Below are 22,404 nucleotides of genomic sequence, written 5' to 3'. Positions count from 1 at the left end.
GCTCCTACAAAAACATTCAGAACAGCAACAAAATAAACCAACAAAACTGTAAGCAGCATCATATATGCAGACAGAATATACATAAATATGTACTTTAAAATAAAACTCTTATGATAATCCATCACATATTACATAAAGACAAACATGTGCATGACAGCATGATAACCCAAGTAACCTAGAACAATCAAAGGCATTTACACAAAAGAAAAGCGGAGCAGCAGATTCCTTCATCACAACAACTTGTACACCTGATGATGGACAATTAGGCTGAAGCATGTAGTGATATACAATTAGGAGAAGACGGGTGGATATTCACCAAAGTTGCACATAGACGGCAAGAAGTGGAACCCAAAGTCAGATTGTTTGCATTTACTTGGCTTAGATTTTGCAATCACTGCAATTGTGCTTGCCTTCTTGGATATAATAATTTTGAACACTATTTTCTAAACTCTCTTTGGCTTAAGTTCTGATATTCTTTCCAGTACTTTCTGAAGCCTTACTGGTGTTCACATTACCACCCAGGTTTTCTGAGGCTGAAAACCTAAGATTTTAAGTTGGATTTGAGGTTTCCATGGTGGTGACTATGTCTTCTGAGATTATAACTTGAACACAAAAGCAACTGGTCCTATCATTAAATAAACCATAAATGAAACTATTCTTTTTAACTTCAACATTGCTGAGGTTCTTGAAATAAAAATCTCTTCATATGAAATTTCTGTGTTCCTTGTTTACTTACTCACATTCTCTCCACAACTTCTGTAACCACCTAAGAGTGGTCAGTATCATAGTGAATTCCTTTGAAAGACTGAATACTAAGTGAACCTGAATGCTGCCTTCTCATTATCATGACATGATCAGTTTTCAGTTTGGACTGCATGTCAGTATTTACTTATTCTCTCCCAAATTTAGTTTGCTACATCTTACCTGTAGGTATCAGACCCTCATGAACGTTTATCAGTGGTGCATTGGCAGGAAAATCGCTTGAAAACAAGTGAGCAGCGGCACGCCTGAAGTATGGTCTGTCTTGTGGAAGCACCAAAAATCTGTGTAGCAATCTGCGCTCCATATCTGAAACCGTCACAGTGTAAAGGAATGCTCAAATCTGGATTCCTACTGTTAGCACCAAGTACAACATCTTTCATTTCAAGTTTAATAGTCTTTATGTTCCAAAAACATCAGAAAAGGAATCTGGTAGAATTTGAGGGATATTTTGGAGGAATGTATTGCCTCCATCTTAGGGTTGATAAATAAGCCAAGCAAGGAAGCAAACAGCAGAATGGGTGAGCTCTACTGAGATACAGAACATGATGGTGTAGGTACAAACTGCATGGCGGCCGAAAGTCCGTCTGGCTACAGTGAGGGCTAAACTCCATTACCTGCAGAGGGTGGCATGTGGAAGCATCACTGGGTGTGTGAGTATAGCCCCTATGACTGCCATAAAGGTTCAGCTTGGTCTCCCTACCCTTCATTTGTTGGCATATAGATTTATGGGCTGGTAGGGGTTCAGATGCAGGTCATGACAGGGTCTTTGCTTGACTAATGGAACAGAGCTGGTCTTTCAGATGAGTCAGGATAAAATGATACCAATGATTGCTTTTGGGACCCTCTTTAAAGTTAGGATACTGTCACGCAAATACCAGATATCAACTTAACCTTAGACCCTTCAATCCAAAGAAGTCGTTCGGTGTACAGATGGGTCTAGAATAACTGGGAGGCCAAGGGCAGGTTTGTGTGGCCTGAGACCAATGAATAAGTTATCTTTTTCACTTCTGTGCATGACAAAGTATTTCAGACAGAAATTTTGTAGTTTGTGTGTGCAAAGGAGAGTATAGAGACCTTTGTAGGTAAGCATATGTATAAGATCGTGTGGGAATGTCAACAGGCAATGTGCATCCTGAAGATGCAGATACATTAGCTAGTGAGGGATTAACTAGTACATTCTTCAGTTCTGAACCAGCAATTTCAATCTCATCACATAATGGCAGCTGCAGGGCTTAAAGAGTGCCTGAAGGAGACGCATTCTGAACATTGGGCTGCTGCAAAATGAACGAGGTGGTTGAAAGGCCTTCAAAGAAACTGTATAGGGACCTACTGACCTATGACAGGAAGAAACATAGGCTGGCAACTGAATACTGTTAAATGAGGCGACAACTAAATGCAGAAGGGCCAAAATAAATGTATACACACTTCAATGTACAAAATATCTTCTTAAATACTTCACTGGTGATTCAAATTTGATAAGCAGAGAAAGAGACCTTGAAATAAAACAAGTGTTTAAAGTGCCCACCATTAGCTTGTAGACACTTCTGAGTTTGGTGGGATAGCGCACAAGCAACAGTGGCCAAAGTGCTCACAGGGATAGTGGTACACAACATTTGAATTTCTTCCCATAATGTTTCGAGTGTTGGTGATTTTCTGCAACGTACCACATCCTTCAGGGACCCCCACAAGTAAATCTGGAGGGAGGTTAAATCAGATGAGTGTGGGGGATACTCAACACTACCTCTTTGTTCTATCCATTGACCTGGTAGGGTTTCTGAAGTCTCAGCAGTAGTGTGGTGGTGTGCCAATGTTGTTAAAAGTAAACTGGCTCATCACAACATGCAGGTAAAATGGATGTATGAAGCGTGTTGAGGTACACAAGACCAGTAACTGTTCCTTCAAAAAAGAATGGTCCAATTAAACACCTGTATGACAGTCCACATCAGACTGTAAGTCCTGGCAAATTAACTACTTTGTCTACATGAATGTGTGGATTTTCTGAAGCCCAGCACACAAAATTATGGCGATTTACTGTACCATTCAGCTTAAATGTTGCTTCATCAGACCAAACAATTTTGCTCATGAACTCCTCATCCTTATGTACCGTGTGTTGAAACCACTCAAAAAACTGCAATCTTTGATCAGGACTGTCTTCATTCATGGCATGTAACAACCTTTGGTTGTCAACTTTCCATTTAGCATGTTTTTTAATACACTGTACACTTGATCTGCTAATTCCCGTCTCTCTTTCGCTCTCCCCCTCTTCCTCTCTCTCTCTCACACACACACAGATATACACACTTTGTTTTGTGGATTTTTGTAGTGACTGTGTAAACTGTTCCAACACCATAGCAGAAGAGGTGGCACCTGTTGCTGTGCAAGGCTTCCCAGATCTTTGCTTGTACCCATTATGCACTGTACCATTGGCCTCAAATTTGTCATGAATGTGTGCAATTGTTAATCATGTTGGAGGATCCATTGCAAATTCAATCTGCCACCGTCTTGGGACAAATTTTCAAATTCCCAGTATTACTTCAAAATTATCTTGTATTGCTTGAATGACAACCATTCCATCACCATTTTCTTTGACTATCCTGCAATCCAATAAGGTGACTCTGGCATTCATATGACTAGCAACATCTTTAGAGAGAACAGCACACTACACTACATACATTACATTTTGGTTCAAGTTTTAAGTGTCCACAGATAACCTCTATTAAAGTGTGTATACATTTTCTGGGCTCCTCTGTATTATGGATAGGAGGAATCTTTCTACTGCATATGTTCTCAATGCCCAGCTTTAGCTAAGCATGGTTAGAACTGACGGATAGAGTAGGGCTTTAATCAGGATTATTCTGCCTCCAGCATTAGGCCAAGGCTCCTTATAGGGCCCTAACAGGATCAGGAAGGCACAATGAACCCACCCTGAGTGCTTGTGGCAAATGAAGTTGTATCTCTCAACTCAATACCAATATCAGAACATGATATGGTCAACTGACAATGTGATGTTTCATTCTCAACTTACTTGTGTTATTATGCTGAACAAAAAAGGACATATTAACTTCAGTGCTTTACCATTAGGTACTGTGGGATTTTATACAATCATCTTATTATATCATATATGTACATATTTTTCACATATCAGTAAAAAAAGCTTTTTGTTTGGATTTTATTAGAGAATTATCTTTGAGCTAATTAAGTAATTTTCATGAAATCTTGCAGAAAGGCCCCACGACAGCAGTTAAACCCAACTCCATAAGTTTAAAATACCTGCCTGTGATGATTACAATATGGTAGCTATGTAAATCTTTGAACTAGGAGAAATGCTGATGCCATCCTATTTAAGGTACAAATATTATGTTATTTCTAATGTTTGAAAGCACTACTAACAGGCATATTAATTTTTGTCTCCAAAGTCAAGTGACAATGATCCATCATTCAATGACATCAAATCACAATATATCTATGGCTTCCATGTTCCATTTTCCACCTCCTTAAACCATTAACCCAGTAGGATCTATCACCAGGATTCCAGACATACAACCTAAATCTACAATTATATTTCAGCATCCTGTTCCATTGAAGTATCACTTTTAATCTTCTATCTATATCAATATAGACTTAGACGACATTAATCAACATTTAATTCACTAAAATGTTCGTTAAAATGTTTAAAATGTCAAACTATATACATTCTGTGTAACAGATCCTGTTTCTAATCCACTGCATTTTTAGAATGGATGAATTAAAAAAACCCAGTAATCTTGAGTTATATGCACCATCATCAGAACCCTTTAGAATAAACTTAAATCTACTAGCCACTTAACAAAGTCACTCACTTACAGCTTCACAGAAATATTTTTCTGCTCACCATTGGTTTCTGTTACCTCAACCGTGGTGGGTGGGGAAGTATATTTCTGGTGCCCTACCTAAATCCACACAACACTTTTTAAGACCTTAAATCCAATGAATCTATATGAGCAATACATTGGTATTACTGAACACAAACAGTTAAAAGTTACGATGATATGCCATTCATACACTTACCACAAAAATCGGCATCTGTGCACAATACTCATGTCCATAATTAGAGCACAGATGAAAAAAAGATACACCATATAGGACTACTTTCTGTTAAGGTAATTCTTCATATGGAAAACAACCATACAAACTGCAGTTTTTCTTGAAATTTCATGACAGAACTAATGAAACACCAATGCTGAACATGTGATATCTGCTATGAAGGAAGATGATGGGGTTTAACATTAAATAAATAGACTCTGAAGACACCACTTTCTTCATACAGTTCCAAATGCTTACCCAGCTCCGAATCAGGCTTCTTCTCTGGGTACATAACTGTTACGAAATGTCCACACTCAGGAGGAAAAAAGTGGTAGGGTTCTGGTGCACATATTGCAAATGCTGAATCTTCAAAATTTGTTATTTGTTGTAGGAATGAATTCTCTGCCAGTTTCAAATTCCGCAATAAACTGTCCACCAACACAGCATATAGATGGACAACCTTTGAATTTCGGTGTACCACTGAGAGACTGTCAACTTTAATATGAGTCTTCAGGCATGTGTAATTTCCTAATGATATAAACAAAAGAAGAAAACAAAAAGATATAAAACGTGAAACATAATGAAAAGCATGGTGGAAAAATAAAGACATGTCAATATAAGAATAATTAATCACTGAGAAGAAAGGAGTAGCAGCAGCAGCACTGGATCTAGAAGCACTTCAACAACATGATTATTAGCACCTATCTCTTCAATGATATATTTGGTTGTCATTATTTCTGCTAAAGAGGTGGTCTAACCCAGCCAGGTGGTGTATAAGATAATATAGATAGTCTGCTATTCAAAAGGTATGTAGAAATTTTAAGACCCTAATAAAATACCACTATCATTACGTGAAATATATATACGTATATTACATATGGGACAGTGTGGTGTGCGTGCACAGAGCAGAACAAAACGTGTTGGACTGGGAGGTGGAAGAGGCACAATCCTGACAGTGGTGGTAAGGAGGATGTCAATAGGAACCCATGGGTCAGGCATGCATTCCTCCTATGGGGCTCTCTGATTAACACTTTTTGCTTCCAAAATAATCAAGTGAAGATAGCCATTTTACTATGAGAGTCTTTATCTCTCTGAGTTTACTGTTTTGTAATGTATTATAGTCTGACTGCCAATTAGGCAGGACTGATCAGTGCAGATAAGCTGCTAAGTCACTGGAAATATCTTCAAACTTCCATGTGCCTTTATTTATGGCTCTAGAGGTCGCAGTGTCAGCTACCTCGGTCCCAGCAATGCCAACATGCCCAGGAGACGTATGATGTGCACAGGTTAGAGGACTCGTAACTTAATCCAGGGAAAAGTGAACTGTAAGATCCTGCAACTCAAGTGGTGAACCTGAGGTGCTTACTTTCTTCATGTGTCTTAATTAGAATGAAAGTAAGAGAATAGTCTGCAGAGCTTGAGGCAGGTTTAAAGGGTAATAATGTGTCAGTCACTTCATCCTGTGAAAATATCACGACATTGTTCAGAGAAAGAGCCAGAATAAAAGTGCAGATACATTTGCCTGATATGCACCACACAGGTTCCTATAAAACAACTACCCATCCTCTCATCACAGAGGATGTTACATAAGGACTATGATTGCAAGGGCTCAGTTGCAAAGGTACCTTCTGGTGGAGAGTCTCGAGGAGGTTGGTGCCAAGATGAACTGATTGGTGGTAAACCACCAGCTATAAAGTAACTCTGACTCTGGCTGGATGCTGAAGAGACGAAATTATTCGACAAGTTATGTTCACAATGCCGAACAGTTTGCTTGACATATTCAGATATGGAATAGTTTAAAGGCTGCAAAATTTGCCTTAGTGGGGTGGTGCTGGAATCTCTGGATGACATACTTGCAAGCTCTCAGATACCATCCAGACATTCCTCCATCTATCATGGGCCAGGAATATGGAGTGATTTGCTGGATAAGCAGGGGACAGACTATTCATCGGCTATCTGAAAGGTACAAGTGAAATTATCCCTTGGAAAGTCCACTATCAGAAAATATATCTGTTTCAGAAAGTTGTTAGAACAGGCCCCAGTGTTTTAACAGCTAGTCAGGATTATGTTCTTCCTGAAAAGTAAGAGAGTCTGAGAAGTGGCCAATGTGACAGATATCATACACCAATGTCCATGTCACATGCAGTGAACTAACAGGACTGTGGATGGTAAGGCCAAGAAAAGAGTGGATGTGATCACCCATATTTAGTGCCACAAGGTTAAATCTGAATATCAGTGTCTCTAGGATGTGATGTCCTTCATCTTCATCCACATTACTGCACAGAGAGATCCTGAAGATCTGTCAATGTAAATGGGGTATGTCGTGGGAAGTACACATTACAGATCATGAATGTGACAGTGATGACAATTATTTGTATAGCTACAGCTCATGTTACTCTGGAGCTGAACAGGACAAGAGTAACAAGGTCTCGGACAGAGATGGAAGTTCAACTGTCTGACCTTTCACAGGCAAGATGGTCATACATACATGAGGAATCCTCAGGGATGTAGCATGTGGAGGACAATGAAGTATTTCCTGCAGAGAGATGGTAGTAGGAGTCTGTGCTTTGCAGGACGTCAAGTTCACAGAGGCATATATAGAATACATTAACATTCTTCCAAATGATGTAGAGTAGCAAGAATGTCTATTTAGGCTTACTGAGTTTTCTAATTTGTGTTCTTGTTTTGAGGTTGACTGTGAAGGGATGACTCTATGTTCCATGAGGAATCCTCCCTCCTGTCATCCACAGGGTCACAGGACAGATCAGATGAGATTTCTTTAAGTGGGGTCTGTTTTTGTGGCTTATGGATTTTCGGTGCCACTGAGGGGGTCAAGGAGAGTCCATGGTCCATACAGTCAGATCTTCAGATGTTTAGGTGCAGTGGTAGAATAATCTGTCTGGGTGTACATTACAGAGGTAGGTGGGTAAGAAGCAGCAGCCTGGGCATAGACAACATTATTTTTATGAGCCTCTGGAAATGACAGGTTCCCTTCAACATGAAGTTTTGGATTGCCTTCTCCTGTAGAAATACTGGACAGTCTGGAAAGCTGAATATGTGGGAAGTGGAACTGGTATGCAGGATTGGCCCTGAGCAGATGGTGCCACCATGGTTCTTTGCCCCAGTTTAGACAAGTGATGCCAAAAGTACATTGGGCCTGCATAAGCCCAAACTGTTGGCATCTCAAGCAGTGCATGGGATTTTGTAAGGCTTAACATTGTACCATGTGTACAGAATCTTCACCCATTCAGACAGTGTCAAAGTTTTGAAGGTTAGGAAAAGGGTTTGTACAAATATTATTTTTTGGATATTATCCACTGTCCTGCTTATTTTTCAAAACACTACGTTCTGGAGACAGGATTCTGTCTCCATCTTCAAGCAGAACCTACTCAGCTGGGCCCAATCAATTGAGCTATTCACTATCTCCAGACACCTGTGCCAGTTACAAGATGGGGTATACAAGTCAAACACAGAACAAACCATCTACAAGAGCTAATAAAACATTTAATTACGTAGGTAAGTCATTAAGTAAGTTAGAAATGGATACCGAACTTAAATAAATAAGAGTATTGATTTGAAAAATGCTTTTATTTCTCAACATAATCTCCCTGTACATTGAGGCACATGTCCCATCATTTCACAAGCCCCTGAAAACCGGCAGCATAAAATTATTTGGGCTGCTGTCAGAACCAGGCAGTGACTTCCCTTTCTACAGCTTCATCGTCAGGAAAATGTTCAGCCGAAAGATGATGTTTAAGAGGGCCGAACAAATGGAAGTCACTTGGAGCAAGGTCAGGGCTATGCGGAGGATGCTCGAGGACTTCCCACTTGAAATTTTGCAGCGTCTCATTTGTCTTGTTGGCAGCATGGGGACGCATGTTGTCATGCAAGAGCAACACGCCTTTGGTGAGGAGTCCTGGTTGCTTCCATTGAATGGCCTTACGAAGTTTCTTGAGGATGTTACAGTAGGAGTTGGCATTTATAGCACTTGTTTGGCCCTCTTAAACATCATCTTTTGGCTGAACATTTTCCCCGATGAATCTGTCGCAACTAAATCTCCCTTAAATTCACTGCTGAAAGTTGGTCACCCTAGTTATCTACTATGACTTTTATCTAGATACATAGTCATTGATGCTGATGTGCCTCTACACCCACTCACAAACAGGTCACACAGAAACATATGGTTAGTATAAAGTCAAGCACAGCAAATGTAACCAATCATGGGAAAAGAATTTCCATTTGCCTCCATACCATCCAAAACTTCCCTGTTATTTGTGATACATAAATTTATTTTCTTTGAAATTGCACAGCTAAGACAAGGAATGAAAAAAAAAAAAGCTGAAATCTATGATGTCTGTAAGAACACATTCATTGTTACCTCTTCAAATTTTCAACGAGTTATTCTTTACCCAACAAATTTTACATAACTGGAAGTTGCATGTTTTTTAATGCAAATTTACAAAGTTCTGTCTTTTGAAAAACTTATATAAGACAACAACCGCCTCTATGGTCTAGTGGTCAAAGTTCCTGCCTACAGATCCAGAGGTCCGGGTTCGATTCCCAGCGCTACCAGATTTTTCTGAGAAGTAGTGGGTCTAGAACGGGGTCCACTCAGCCTCATGATGATAAATGGGAGCTATTTCAAGGATACAGGGGCTCCGGTCTAGAAAACCGAGATTAACAGCCATGGGGATCCGCTGCGCTGACCACGCGACACCCTCTATCTGCTAAAGTTGGCACTAACTTCGCCAACAAGTGGCAGTCGCTCGGTCAGTATAGTTCGCTTTCGGACTACAGGCCACGGATTTTGTTTTTGTATGTAAGACAACTAATTTTACTACACCATTAGGTAGTTCCTTGTTAAGTATTTCATTTGAACTAAGTTTCAGAGAAATATGCCTATTATTTCTGGAGACATATATTTCTCTGAATACAGTGATACTGCTGAGCAAAGAATGCCTTGCATTTTACAAGCTTCAGCATTCTATATCTTCATTAAAATGACTAAGTTATTGGGCAGAGCATTTTGCTATTTTAATTAGGTTATAGAAGCCTATAAAATGGCAAAGTTTAATTGTATCAAGAATTCAGCTGCTATAATGCATGGAATGACTCAAACTTTTGAAGAAATTTGACAGGCTGTACATAACCAAATGCCAAAGAATCTGAAGGAAAAGAAGATAACTTACGTTTATATGCTGTATGACAGGTGCACATTTGCTTGGAGAATCTACATGACTGTCCTGGGTTAACTTCAGCAACATCTCTACTGATAACACACTCTACAAACAATCAATATACAATTTACAGAACACAGGATACATAAGCTTTCCCCCACAGTGAGTAATAAGGCACTTTTCTTCAGGGAATGGCACTGCAGAACCAGTGACTCAAAAAGTGAAGTGAATATGAGGCAAGTAAATGTACTGCCAATTAATAAGACATGATCTGGAATGTGACTGGTTACAAGGAAACAAAGTTAGCTTTAGTTTTATTTTGATGAATACATTTCTCTGACACAGTATATTTTTAATGGCACAACATACAACAATTAATCAAGATAAGTCACTGGTGAGATGGAAAAATGTTCAGTTTTAGCAGTCATAAAATAAAATGTTCTCATAATACACTTGCGGCTGAGCTTGATATATTAGAACCTGCAATTATAGCCTAGTTTCCAGACAGCACAGGACTCTGTAACTCTGTGCTGCATCAGCATATGATAACCTTACAGGGTCAACCATGTTGAGTGCTAATTCTAATACATTTTCATGAACCTTATTAAAGTCATACAACTGAATATCATATTTTTCTTGCAAGCTCCTTGTACTCTGAAATTAAAGGCAGTTATGGAAGATTTAAGAAGAGAGCAATATCATTATTCAGCTTATATGATACCTCTTTGAAGAATATACAACTTTTTGAAAGATCACTGAATATATGAAACTGATCTATAACTAAACATTAATGTAACAGGAAACATGCCTGGAGGGGGATAGTAACAAATAGGGCTATTTTCAACTTACAATATCTCTGGCAGAACGTATCTTCTTGCCTTTCACTTTAACACAACCTTCAGTGAAGATCTGATTAGATTCAGAATTGTACTGAATGTCATATAACTCCCCAACAGTTGTGTCCTCTGAGAGTCCACTCAGTCCATTTTCTGTATCACTGTTAATCAGGTACACACTTGATTTAGGAAAATGAAAGCATGCCTCTCTTGCTGCCACCTTGGAGAGAGGAAAAGAGAAAACCTTCATAGAATGCAACTGTAAAGTCTCTGCAAGCAATGCAAATTTATGACTGTATGAGAAAAACAGTCTGTAAGTTCATAATTAATGACAAAATACTTAAACAATTATTGATTCTTATCATTCTACCTGTGATGTCACCTATTCTTCTCATTCTCTTGAAATTCACTGACTACATTTACAAGGGTATAATGGATCTGTGCTACATGGTTGCACTCTTCACCTTTATTCCTTGAATATGAAGTAAAAACATTGTAACAAACTGACATATAAAAACCTTCTACAACCAGCTGTGGATGAATATTCAGTGAGCATATTTATATTTAATCTACTGCTGTAAATTAATATGATTATAGTGTTTCTGGACAGTATCCATCATCCTATTTTTACACAAAACACAACATTTCGGAGAATGGATTCTGTCTTCGTCTTCAGGTGGAACCTACTCAGTTGGGCTCAGTCAACAGAGCTAGTCTCTATCTCCGGACACCAGCACCAGTACAAGATAGGATATATGAAACAAGCACAGCACAAACCATATACAAGAGTAAGACAAACATTAAAAACTCAACAAACGAGGCCCAGCACCGTTGTCAATGCACTATTTCACAGCTATTGTTAAAATCAGAGTGTTTTTTATGTTGGTACTACACAGAGAATTTGTCTAGTGATGACTTCCATTTTGATAGTATTCTGATTTTAACAACAGCCATGAAATAGTGTATGGACATGGGTGCTAGGCCTCAAGTGTGTGGAGGTTTTAATGTTTGTCTTAACTCTCTATCTCTGACATTCTGAACTCAGATCACCTACCAATTGTTTTCCACTTGCAGGATCATATTACAACTAGGAATCTTCTAGACCTGGTTGACAAATTCACAGATCGGGAGCGGTTTCAAAGCTTGGCCTCTGAATTAATTTCACATAGAATCAAAATTAACTCAGAGGAAGAAGTCTAAATAAAGTGGCCCATGACTTACTGCCTCTGTAGCTTCAGCATATAGGCTACTGACATGCAAAATTACTCTCTCAGACCTTAATAACGATTTATCTGGTTAGGAGAATCTACTAAAACATAAACAGAGGTTAAGGAAACTGTGGCAAATAACCCGGGATCCAGCACGTAAAACAACAGTTAACTGGGTTGTCATAACCATCAGATGAATGACCCATAGAAAGGCACTTGAACGGTGGGAAACAAATGTAGGGAACTGTGACATCACACCTCAAGCTCTGTGGCCTATTGCAAAATTGCTTATGAAAAGAAATTGACCAAAGGCACCAACTGCCATTGATGGACCTTTACGAATAACATATTATCCAAATGAAAAAGCCAACATGATTGCGGATTGTTTCAAAAACCAGTTCACATCTCATGACCTGTGTGAAAAAAACCACGAGTAATGGGTGCGGACTAGAGTCCAAGCTCTGCCCACATCTGTAGATGGCACCCTGCAGGGGAAAGTAAGACCTTGTGACATACGTAATTTAGCAAATTTATTAAAACTGTGAAAGGCTTGTGGATTTGATGGTTTCACAAATGAATGCCTTAGGCATCTTCCAAGAAGACTGGTGGTATATCTGACACAATTACTTAATCACTGCCTTTGGATGTGACATTTTACAAGGCCTTGGAAGGAAGTAAAGTTATAACATTACTGAAACTGGGTAAGGACACAAAATTTCCTCAGAATCTATGACTGATTAGCCTCCTGTCTATAACAGGCAAGCTATTCAAAAAAGTTATTCTGCAAATAGTCCAAAGGCACACTAAAGAAAAAGGCTTGCTTAATGAAAGCAAATTTGGTTTCCATGCCCATCACAGCACAACACTTCAATGTATGAGGCTTATGGACCACATAACTTTAAATTTAAAAGAACACTCCACTTTGAAAAATGTGACATTTTCCAATAGTTCTGTAGTCAAAGCAAATATTTTCCCAGTCATTTATGTTTGATTACTCCTCAACTCCAGTCAAAAAATAAATACTTCTTCTCTATTCATATTAGACTAATACTTAATGCTAATGTTAACATTAATACTAATGCCTTATGATCTATTTCTGAAACTTGTCACTGCCAAATATACTGATAAAATTTACACGTTTCTTACCACCAATTCTAGTGTCAGTCCAGGTACACCACTATAATCAAATGTTCTGAAAGTCTGGGATACAGCTAACCAAACGTGACTTGAAATAAGACACTTTCCAAACAGTGCATGAAGAAATGATAGTTGTTCTAGATGAGCCACTTCTTTGTCAAGCAGTAGCAAATGCTCATCAGGTTTAGTGTTGCATGTCCTATGAATACAGAAACCGAGTATTCTACTGGCAATGACAATTTCTTAATTTGGAGAACAGAAGCCTACCTTCTTCTGTAAGAGAAGCAACGCTTCAATGATGGCATCAGCTTGCAGTTCACATATAAGTGGAAGCCTTGTCTGAAGTCGTAAATGAAGGAACTGCATCCACAAGTCTGTCTCGTTCACTACTTCATATATAGTATCTGTCAAATTCTCATGTGCATAAATCTGTGCTTTTAATCCAGAATGATTGCCCAGTTGGTAAAACAAGAAAACAGGGTTGTCTGTTATGTGCACATCCTGTAGGGGAATGAGAAAGACAAAAGGGTATAAAGTCTGGAGGAATGTGGTGTCTTAGTTTTAAATTTAATGTGGACTGCTATTACAGTTCATGTTAAATGGGTCTTTTGTCATCATGCCATTGTACAGCCTCAGGATGTGGGTGGAGGACAAGGCCTCCAGACATGGATAGCAGCTGAGAATATACTAACAAAGCTGACCAGGAATGGTCCTCCAGCCTAGGGTGGTGACACTGTCAGCACCTCAAGACTATATGTGTACAGTATCAAATGGAAGGATGATTAGTGAATGAGTAGGAACGGATGCCTACTATTTGGTCGCAGCATTCATGAGTGTGTATGGGTGTGGGGGCATGTCAGCTTCTAAGGCTGTTTGAGCTGGTTTGAAAGATATGCTAAAAGTTCCATAAAATCCACATAATGTCTGTATCAGTGTAAGATCTACTGCCACTGGATGAATACCCAGCTGCAGCAAAACAACAACAACAACAACAACAACAACAACAACAACAACAACAACAATAATAATAATAATAATAATACAGCATGCAGCAGAGTACAACAGAGTACGAAAACTATAAACGAGTCAGTCGTCAATCAGAATTCAGGGAGTCTGCTGTCGAAGGAATTAGACTGTGAGTTTACATGTGCTGTAGTACAGTGATATTGGGAGCGTGTAATTTAGTGAGACTTCTATAGTTCCTATGTCATAAATCCATTGCCAGGAAACAGTTAAGACTTGTGGAAATAGACTGAGGAGATTAGTGTGGAGTGATTTGTAAAATGGAAACCAGGAATAGAGTTATAATTATTTGTAGTATTGACGACCTGTAAGTGGTCAATAAATCCAATTATCAACCCAAACCCCATCTATAATCACTAATACACATGACAATATGTACACTTGGACTTCTCTTTGTTCGAAGATATACAATGAGCCTAGTCTTGTCCTGATAGATATAAAACAGCATTCAAATATGATATTTGATCTTTAAGATGAATTCAAATTGATACCATTAAAGGTAAAAGGTAATGCTGTCCCTGTGCTTAACAGTTAAGTGCTACACCTTGAAAATGGGGGAGTAGACATATAGATCCACATTTTCTACACCTCAGCAATGGTTGGATGTGAGTGGTCAGCTTCATGCCCTCACCACTTTATTCCTGGGAAAAGAGCCATGGTATCCACTGGATAGGAGGCTGGACAAGCACCAGAGCCAGTCTGAATGTCGTTAATAAGAGAGAATTCTTGACTCTACCAGGACTCGAACACTGAGAGCCCGGTCATCCAGCCTGTAGCCAGTCGCTATACTGACTATGCTATCCCAGCTCCAATTTGCTACTATTATACAATAATTTTAAAACTAAGGGACACAGAGTAAGTAAACAAGCAACACAGAATTTGATATGGAAAGATTCAATTTCAAGAAACCAAATGATATAGCCAGACTGAAACCCACCACAGGTCTTCAGCTTTGGAAAATCTGGATGTCAGGAAGGATGTCAATAGGCCTTTGGAAAGTATTCGAGACAGTATCAACATTTCATTTACAGAGAATTCAGTAACTGACTTCATGCAAACTGTTCCAATTAATAAATCAAAAATAGCAGGTAAAACTGAAACAGTTGTCCAACCAAAGCCAAATGAATGAAAGCAAAGTGAACAATGGAATACATAAAACTAGTAGACATTGCAGAACATGGCAAGGGAATACCAAATATCTGAAGACAACATTTATTTCTTATGTGGTCTACTTTAAGGCACTGTCAGTATCTCAGATTATAATGCATTGAAGAGTAGGATTACTCTTGCACAATGAATTGGAGAAGATTCGGAAGGAGGCAGTTGTGTCCTAATCAACATTCTACATGCACCTGTAGAGACTGAGGAAAACCATGAAGGACCTTAGACAGGATAGCCGGTTGTCTGCCTGAGATCGAAATGAAACCTTATGAATAAAAGTCTAGTGTTTTAACACTATACAAACCAGCTAAGTGGTCAAATTAATGAATTAGAACAGCAAAAACAAATATGTCAGGTACATGTAAGAGACATATATGACTGATAGGATTCATTCTGCATATATACTTCTCAAGTTAACATAAGGTGGTGATTTCACATCTCATTTTTGACATGAATAATTTAGAATGGGTTCCCAGCCTTGGTAAAGAATTAGAATGGTTATCTGCTTACAGTTTTCCACAACAGGTTCACAATGCTGAGCAAACTGTAATACATATGCTAAGTCATTAGTATCTGAGCCTACTTCTCTCGAAGCTGAGATTGCTATTGAAAAGTTGAAAAGATATAAATCACCAGGTAATGATCAAATTCCTCCTACCCTCATCTTTGCCATGCAAAAAGAGGTCAGCTCGTACTAAGAGTGACACAAGAGCCAACACAAAAATACATTTACATTTTTTGTTACTGTCTCTGTTTTGGAAAATTAAGTCTGGTACTAACAAATATGTGTGGCACCAGAATTAAAACAAAAGAAATATAAAACAAGTTTATAATTTCCTATGTTCTGTTGATTACAAATGGCTTTACATCTTCCTTATCGGTACAGACAAAAATTACATTAAGCATACCTGCTGCAGACCTTCAGGAAATTCTGATGTTAACTGTGATGAATCACTGCATATCACATAGCCACACAGTTCAATTTCTGCTGGAAAGTGAAGCTTCTGATTCTCCACTGAGACAGAATCAATCTCTTCATCTAATTTCATGCACAGTCCTATGACCAACAGAGCACCATCATCCATCATGCCAAATAAATTGCCTATGCATTCTGATTTCACTGCAGCCAGTCTCTGGAAAGCAAAATAATTAGAAGATGAACATGGATGGGTGTTTTGACCAAAATGTTTCAGTTGCTGTTAAGATTCATATGTGCTATTTCTGGAGATGATGTCTCTGAGGCATGCATTAACTGTATCAATGGGGCCCATTAGAATGGGTGCTTTAACTGATGAGAAAGTCCAAACTCTGAAAAGTCATAGCAAATACAAAATTATGACAATGGAAATGTCCAAAAAATTACTGCTGTATTAATATATTACTGCCACAAACTTTTAGAGCTTAAAATATGTTCAAATATGCATGATGACAAAAAACTGCAAGGCTCCATACATACAATTTTACATCACTACTCATTTAAAAAATATACAAGAAAATAAATAACAGTACGTTTCATACAAACTGCCACTGGTGAATATTTATTCACTTATGGTAAGCAACCATACTCCTGGAGCCCTGGATTAATGTAGTCACTGATTACTGGATTTAAAGGATATGAAGATCACCCAACTGTACAAGATGTTCCAGATTAACCAAATCAAACTGCAAATTGAATACTGAACTTAACCTGAAGAGTTGTTGACTTGTAGATGGCTTAAACTGATTTGTCCAACTGTACTTGTGTAACAGTTTATGGATGTAAATAAATTATGAATTATTACTATAATACTAATTTAACTTTTGACTCACATTAAGAACATTACTCGCAATCTTCAGACGTGGAGACATATTGTCTTCGTTATGCTAATTTCGGAAAATGTCATCCGGATTGCGAAGCGTGACTGCCTATACGCTTCAATGTATATAGCACGCTGGAATACAGATTATTTGTATTTGTTTGCAGTACTTCTGTTAGCGATGTATTGAATATATTCGACAGAACACTGCAATGTTTAATTCTTGTATAATGTAACCGAAGGTCTTATTCACTAACAAATGTATGCTTGAACTCGTTTACCTCCCAACGGACAAACAAACAAAATGAAATATAAACTGATATATATATAACAAAATATAAATCGCAGTTTCGAATTACGCCTATTTCTCCACGTTGCAACACATATTACACACCACAAATTTCCCTCTACGCCGATCTACACTTCCCGAGTTCCCGAGTTCCGAGCGGTGCTAGCCGCTCAGTGCCCTCAGTGCCAGTGCTATTTGGTTGCAAAGTATCGATGTGACGTAACGAGCGGTCACGAGTTTATTATACTACCATCTATTGCAGATACTCGTGCAACTGTTACCAATTGGCACCAGCCTTTGCCAAGATCTCAATCGGTAAGACAGTTAACTGCTAATCCGCTGTAACAAAATTCCAAATATAAAACACCAAACTACAGGATACTTTCGGTATGCTGGTGATATCCATATGCTTATAACCGAGACAAACATTATTCTAATTCAACCGAACTACATTTCACAACAGAAATGGAATCCTAAATTTATAAATTGGAAAATACACAAAGAAAGCAATAAACAGAACTTTTCAATATTTTGAACATCAACAAAAGCAGGCATCCATGATGACACTTGTCACACTTACGAAGCTTATGAACATAACTTATCTTGATTCTATAGGGTTCTGACGATGATGCATAATATTCAGAATTACTAGGTTTTTGGACTTTGTTCATCGCCTGGGTTTCTATGAAGTATAAAACACAACGTTTAAAAAACTGGATCTGTTTCTGTCCTCAGGTGAGGGGGAAGCCACCTACTCTGTTGGGTCCCCTTGAAAGAGCTAACCTGAATCACTGGACGACTCCTGTCAAAGTCAAAATTACATCGCAACTGGCGATTTACCACCAATCAATTCGTCTTGGTGTCAGGCCCCTTGAGACTCACGACCAGTGATTTTATTTTTTCAACCAAGTCCTTGCAGTAATAGTCCTTATGTATCATCCGCTCTGATGAGAAGATGGGTTTATCTCTTGAGAATATATTTGGCTTTTTGTCAAGTGTACGTTTTGCAAATATAACATGTTATTGTAAATTCTTTCTTTTGCACTACACACAAGTCCTCTTTCAGTACAGGCTTTAGAGAGCAGATCATGCCCATCTTACATATCTTATTCTACAACAGCAGCTTAATCACCTGTACAGTTGTAAGCTTGACCACCACCAAGTTTAAGCTTCTAATATTTTCTATGTATGGCATCACCTTGTCCTATACCATGAACATGTCCACTCTTATGATTCTGTATGACTTCTGCTTTCCACCTGCACAATTTTATTTAATTGTATACATACGAAAGGTTGAAAGCCACGTGCAAATCACAGACCGATGTGCACCTTGAAAATTTGTCATTGGCACAGAGAACCTTGTTTTGTAAGTCCTGCAATTTTAAGAGGTAAGTGTTGGGCAGCTCAAGATACCACCATTTCAAAAGTCTGATGTTCGAAGGTCATTACATTAAACTTTGTGGAGTGAGTTTCATTTCTATGCCTATTGATCCACCATAACTCACGTTTTACAAGAAACTCAAATCAAATTTTACTGAGGGTTTGGATTAATGTTGGTTCGAATGGTTCACACTGAAAATATTGTGAACTGACTGTATCAGCAGTATTACGAACCTGTTGGCTTACATCACAAATTCAAGCTTCTGCCACACCATGACAAAAAGTGCAGTAACAACTCAATTTAAGGTTCTGACTTTAATGATTTGTTAGAAGACATTACCATTTTGAAATAAAGGTCTTGATCATCATTCTGTCATGGATAATAACTTCATCTTCTGAAAAGTAAAATATATGGGAAGTGTAGTAGGCATGGGATAAACCACATTTTGCTCAATGGCTTACTTATGTAGGCCAAGGAAATTCTGTTTTATCCCATACTGGCTTGTATGCAAGTTTTGTCCTCTTATTTTTACATCTATTGTTCTTTATTTCTGATCACAACATTATTTAATGTTATTATATTATTATTATTATTATTATTATTCCATGTTCATATTACAATGTTTTGTTTTTCTTTTGTAGACTTGCTACCTATTATCTGCAAGTCTTCCTTATAACCCTGTACATCCTAGACACTTCAGTTCACAATTCCCTTTCTTCTTGCCGTTGTTATTTTCATATTTTATTCTATGCTGCTTGTCAATATCGAATCCCTGGCCATCTTGAGGAAGCATGTATACCCAGGGTTTGAGCCCTCCTGTACTACACTCACAGCTCTGTTCTACACTAGGAGTGACAATATCAGATGCCATCTTTCACTAGCTTCTATGCCTAGAAGTGGGACACATGGCCACCTACCATACTGTGAGTGCAATACTGCCAACAACTGTCCCATTAATTTTTATTTTCTGGTGTCCATGTCTTCAGGAAAATAAACAGAGTCCAGGTCAGCCTTGTATGAACCGGATGAAACACAGATTCAGACAAACTGTACCAATCACACCAACTATACCAGTCACACAAAGGCCAAGCAGAAGGGCCACACCAATTGACAAATCAGACAAACTGAACCACCCATCAAACCAAACGTAACATAAACTGAGCCCAACTCAAATGATTGTACACATTTCTGTATCTCCGAAAACGTGGGGCATAGACCCAGACACTTCTAAGGATTCAATGTCCCTGGTCCATTCAATATCTTCCTTGAAGACCTGCTGTAGTGTCTTACATGTTGATGCCACTTCCAAGATTTTCCTATGAACTGGAGGCCATGTTTACAATTTTGAGGCATATGCTCAACACTCATTCTTCCTTGTCTGAGCCATTAAAATCATTTTCATGTGGAACTAGTACACTTTAACTGTTCTTTTGATTTTCTTTGGAGTAAGACATTGACTTCGGTGCCACAACACAATTATTGGTTTCCTCTGAATGCTTTAAGACCATTAATTTAAAGTTCACATCACAACTGTAATGCCTCCCCTTCAATATCTGACACTGTAGAACGTCTTTTTCCAAGATGGTCATACACTATGGAAACCACATATGGTCACAAGTGATTTATACCAGTCCAAGCACACTTATCTGACTTCGAAAACAAGGAGGATGTCATGAAATAGCCACATTACCCACACTAAAAATATTAGCCACAGCATACTACAAATAACATAAAAACATTGACTCCAGTGTGCCAAGATGGCCACTGGTTTTTCAGATGTTCTGATCTGAAGAACCTAATCTTATATTTGGGTTAATAGCATATTTATTCATTGGCAAAAAAGTCACTTTATTAAAAATGCTCTGTGAGAAGGCATATTGTTATGACATAGAATATGTGTCTGACCAAAGATTTAATCTTTTCAATTAATGTACTGTGAAAATGCTGAAAAACTGAAGCTTGCTTGTGTGACTATTTCTTTTGGAGGAAAAAATGGGCAGTGCCACTGATATTTAAATAGCACATCAAAACTAACATTTACAAAGTATAATATCATAATTCTGATCTCAGATTTTGACAGTCATGTTTCTTGATCTCAAAAACTCCAGATTTTCAACTGGGGACTTTGGCATTTTGTATCTGCATCATACTGCTAAGTTGAACTATACTGCTGAAAGATCTAAGAAAACTTCTTCTCCTCCTTATTCTGAAAACAAATAAAACATTGAAAAAAATAACTGGAGAAACTTGGTTCCCAAGATTAACGTCAAAAATGCTCTCGTTTGGCATGCAACTTCATTTGGGTACATTATTACAATTAACTTCTTCTAACTGCTTCTTTTCCCTGAACTGCCTCATATATTCAGCATGACTATTACCAGCAGACATCTTATCAGCGCGTGACATCATATGCTGGCAGCTTGCATACTGAATTGTGACATGATGCCTGGGTGCTGCAATCTGACCATATATGGGTGGGGCTTCTATGAGCACACTGCCAATGTAGTTAGTTAGTTAGTTATTGGAGAGGGTGGGTTTCCCCATGCACTGAGACCTGTATTGGTCCATTGTGCTTCCCTCTATGATTTCTACCAGTCTCTATATCCTACCGGTACTGGTGCTTACCATCAGTCCCGCCCAGCCAGCGAGACCGGCTCTACTAGCTGAGAGGTATCTATAATGCTTCCCCCATCTACCAGAGGTATTAGAGACTGCTGTTGGGCGGGAAACGTCTGTTAATTTGGCTCAGTGACCTCCTTTGGAGATATGAGGTTCTTTTATGTGCCGTAAAGCTACGACACGGGACCCACGGCTTAAAGTCCCTCCCGGAGGACTTGTTCCCTGAATTTTTCTGCCCTTAAAAATTCGACGACCTCCGCCAGGTATTTGAACCCGCGTAGTATGAATCATGAAGTGGGAACGTTACCTCTAGACTACGGAGGCCACTCACTGCCAATGTAACAAGGTCAACAATAGAACTTCGGTTACTTAGTAGCAAAGGTCTCGATAATCACGACAACAGAGAAATCAACCGTTAGACTTGGTGTCTCCTATTCGGTATGCCAGAACCTACCTCAGGGACAGAAATGACCAACAGAATACGTCACAAGAAGTCATAAATGAAGTCTTTACTTTATGTGATGTAGTTACAGTAACCTGAGCATTATCATTGTTCATAGTTATGAAGTGTTATAACTAACTGTAGTTTCACCTGGTGAATATCCAACAAATCAAATCATCTAATACAGAACCCATTAATCACTTGTCGTGTTACCTGGATACATTTCAGTACTGCGTCACCCACTAAATGAAGGAACTGAATTAGTTGTGTGTGTTACAAACAAATGGTCATTGCTCCTAATCCGTAAGTGAGGGACCAAAATGGACTGCATTTCTGAGAAGCTCACATTTATTAATGTATGTCACTTGCAATAAGTCCAATCCATCTTTTACAGTTTAGCCATCGCAGATGGCTGAAAGTCTGTAAAATTAGGAAAATTATTACATGTTTTGGGTAATTGTTTAAACAATGTACAATTTTATTTTGGGAATAAAATAAACATCAGTTTTGA

General features: G+C 38.5%; 1 protein-coding gene across 1 annotated transcript in view; it reads right to left on the bottom strand.

The window, feature by feature from the left end:
- LOC111866303 (ufm1-specific protease 2) overlaps positions 1-17,597 on the bottom strand; it is a 33,013-nt gene extending 15,416 nt beyond the window's left edge. Inside the window, exons 1-8 of the mRNA XM_023855128.2 lie at positions 17,176-17,597; positions 16,275-16,499; positions 13,450-13,683; positions 10,851-11,057; positions 10,014-10,106; positions 6,191-6,284; positions 5,083-5,352; positions 925-1,068 (exon numbers count right to left, since the gene is read on the bottom strand). Coding sequence (XP_023710896.1) covers positions 925-1,068; positions 5,083-5,352; positions 6,191-6,284; positions 10,014-10,106; positions 10,851-11,057; positions 13,450-13,683; positions 16,275-16,499; positions 17,176-17,214 — 1,306 coding nt within the window. The 5' untranslated portion in view covers positions 17,215-17,597. The remainder of the gene's footprint in view (positions 1-924; positions 1,069-5,082; positions 5,353-6,190; positions 6,285-10,013; positions 10,107-10,850; positions 11,058-13,449; positions 13,684-16,274; positions 16,500-17,175) is intronic.
- Positions 17,598-22,404: the final 4,807 nt, after the last annotated feature.

The sequence above is a fragment of the Cryptotermes secundus genome, unplaced genomic scaffold (assembly GCF_002891405.2).
Source record: "Cryptotermes secundus unplaced genomic scaffold, Csec_1.0 scaffold1413, whole genome shotgun sequence".
In the NCBI taxonomy this organism is placed as follows: domain Eukaryota; kingdom Metazoa; phylum Arthropoda; class Insecta; order Blattodea; family Kalotermitidae; genus Cryptotermes; species Cryptotermes secundus.
The sequence above is the reverse complement of the archived record's forward strand: the minus strand, read 5'-3'. Positions and strand labels throughout refer to the sequence as shown.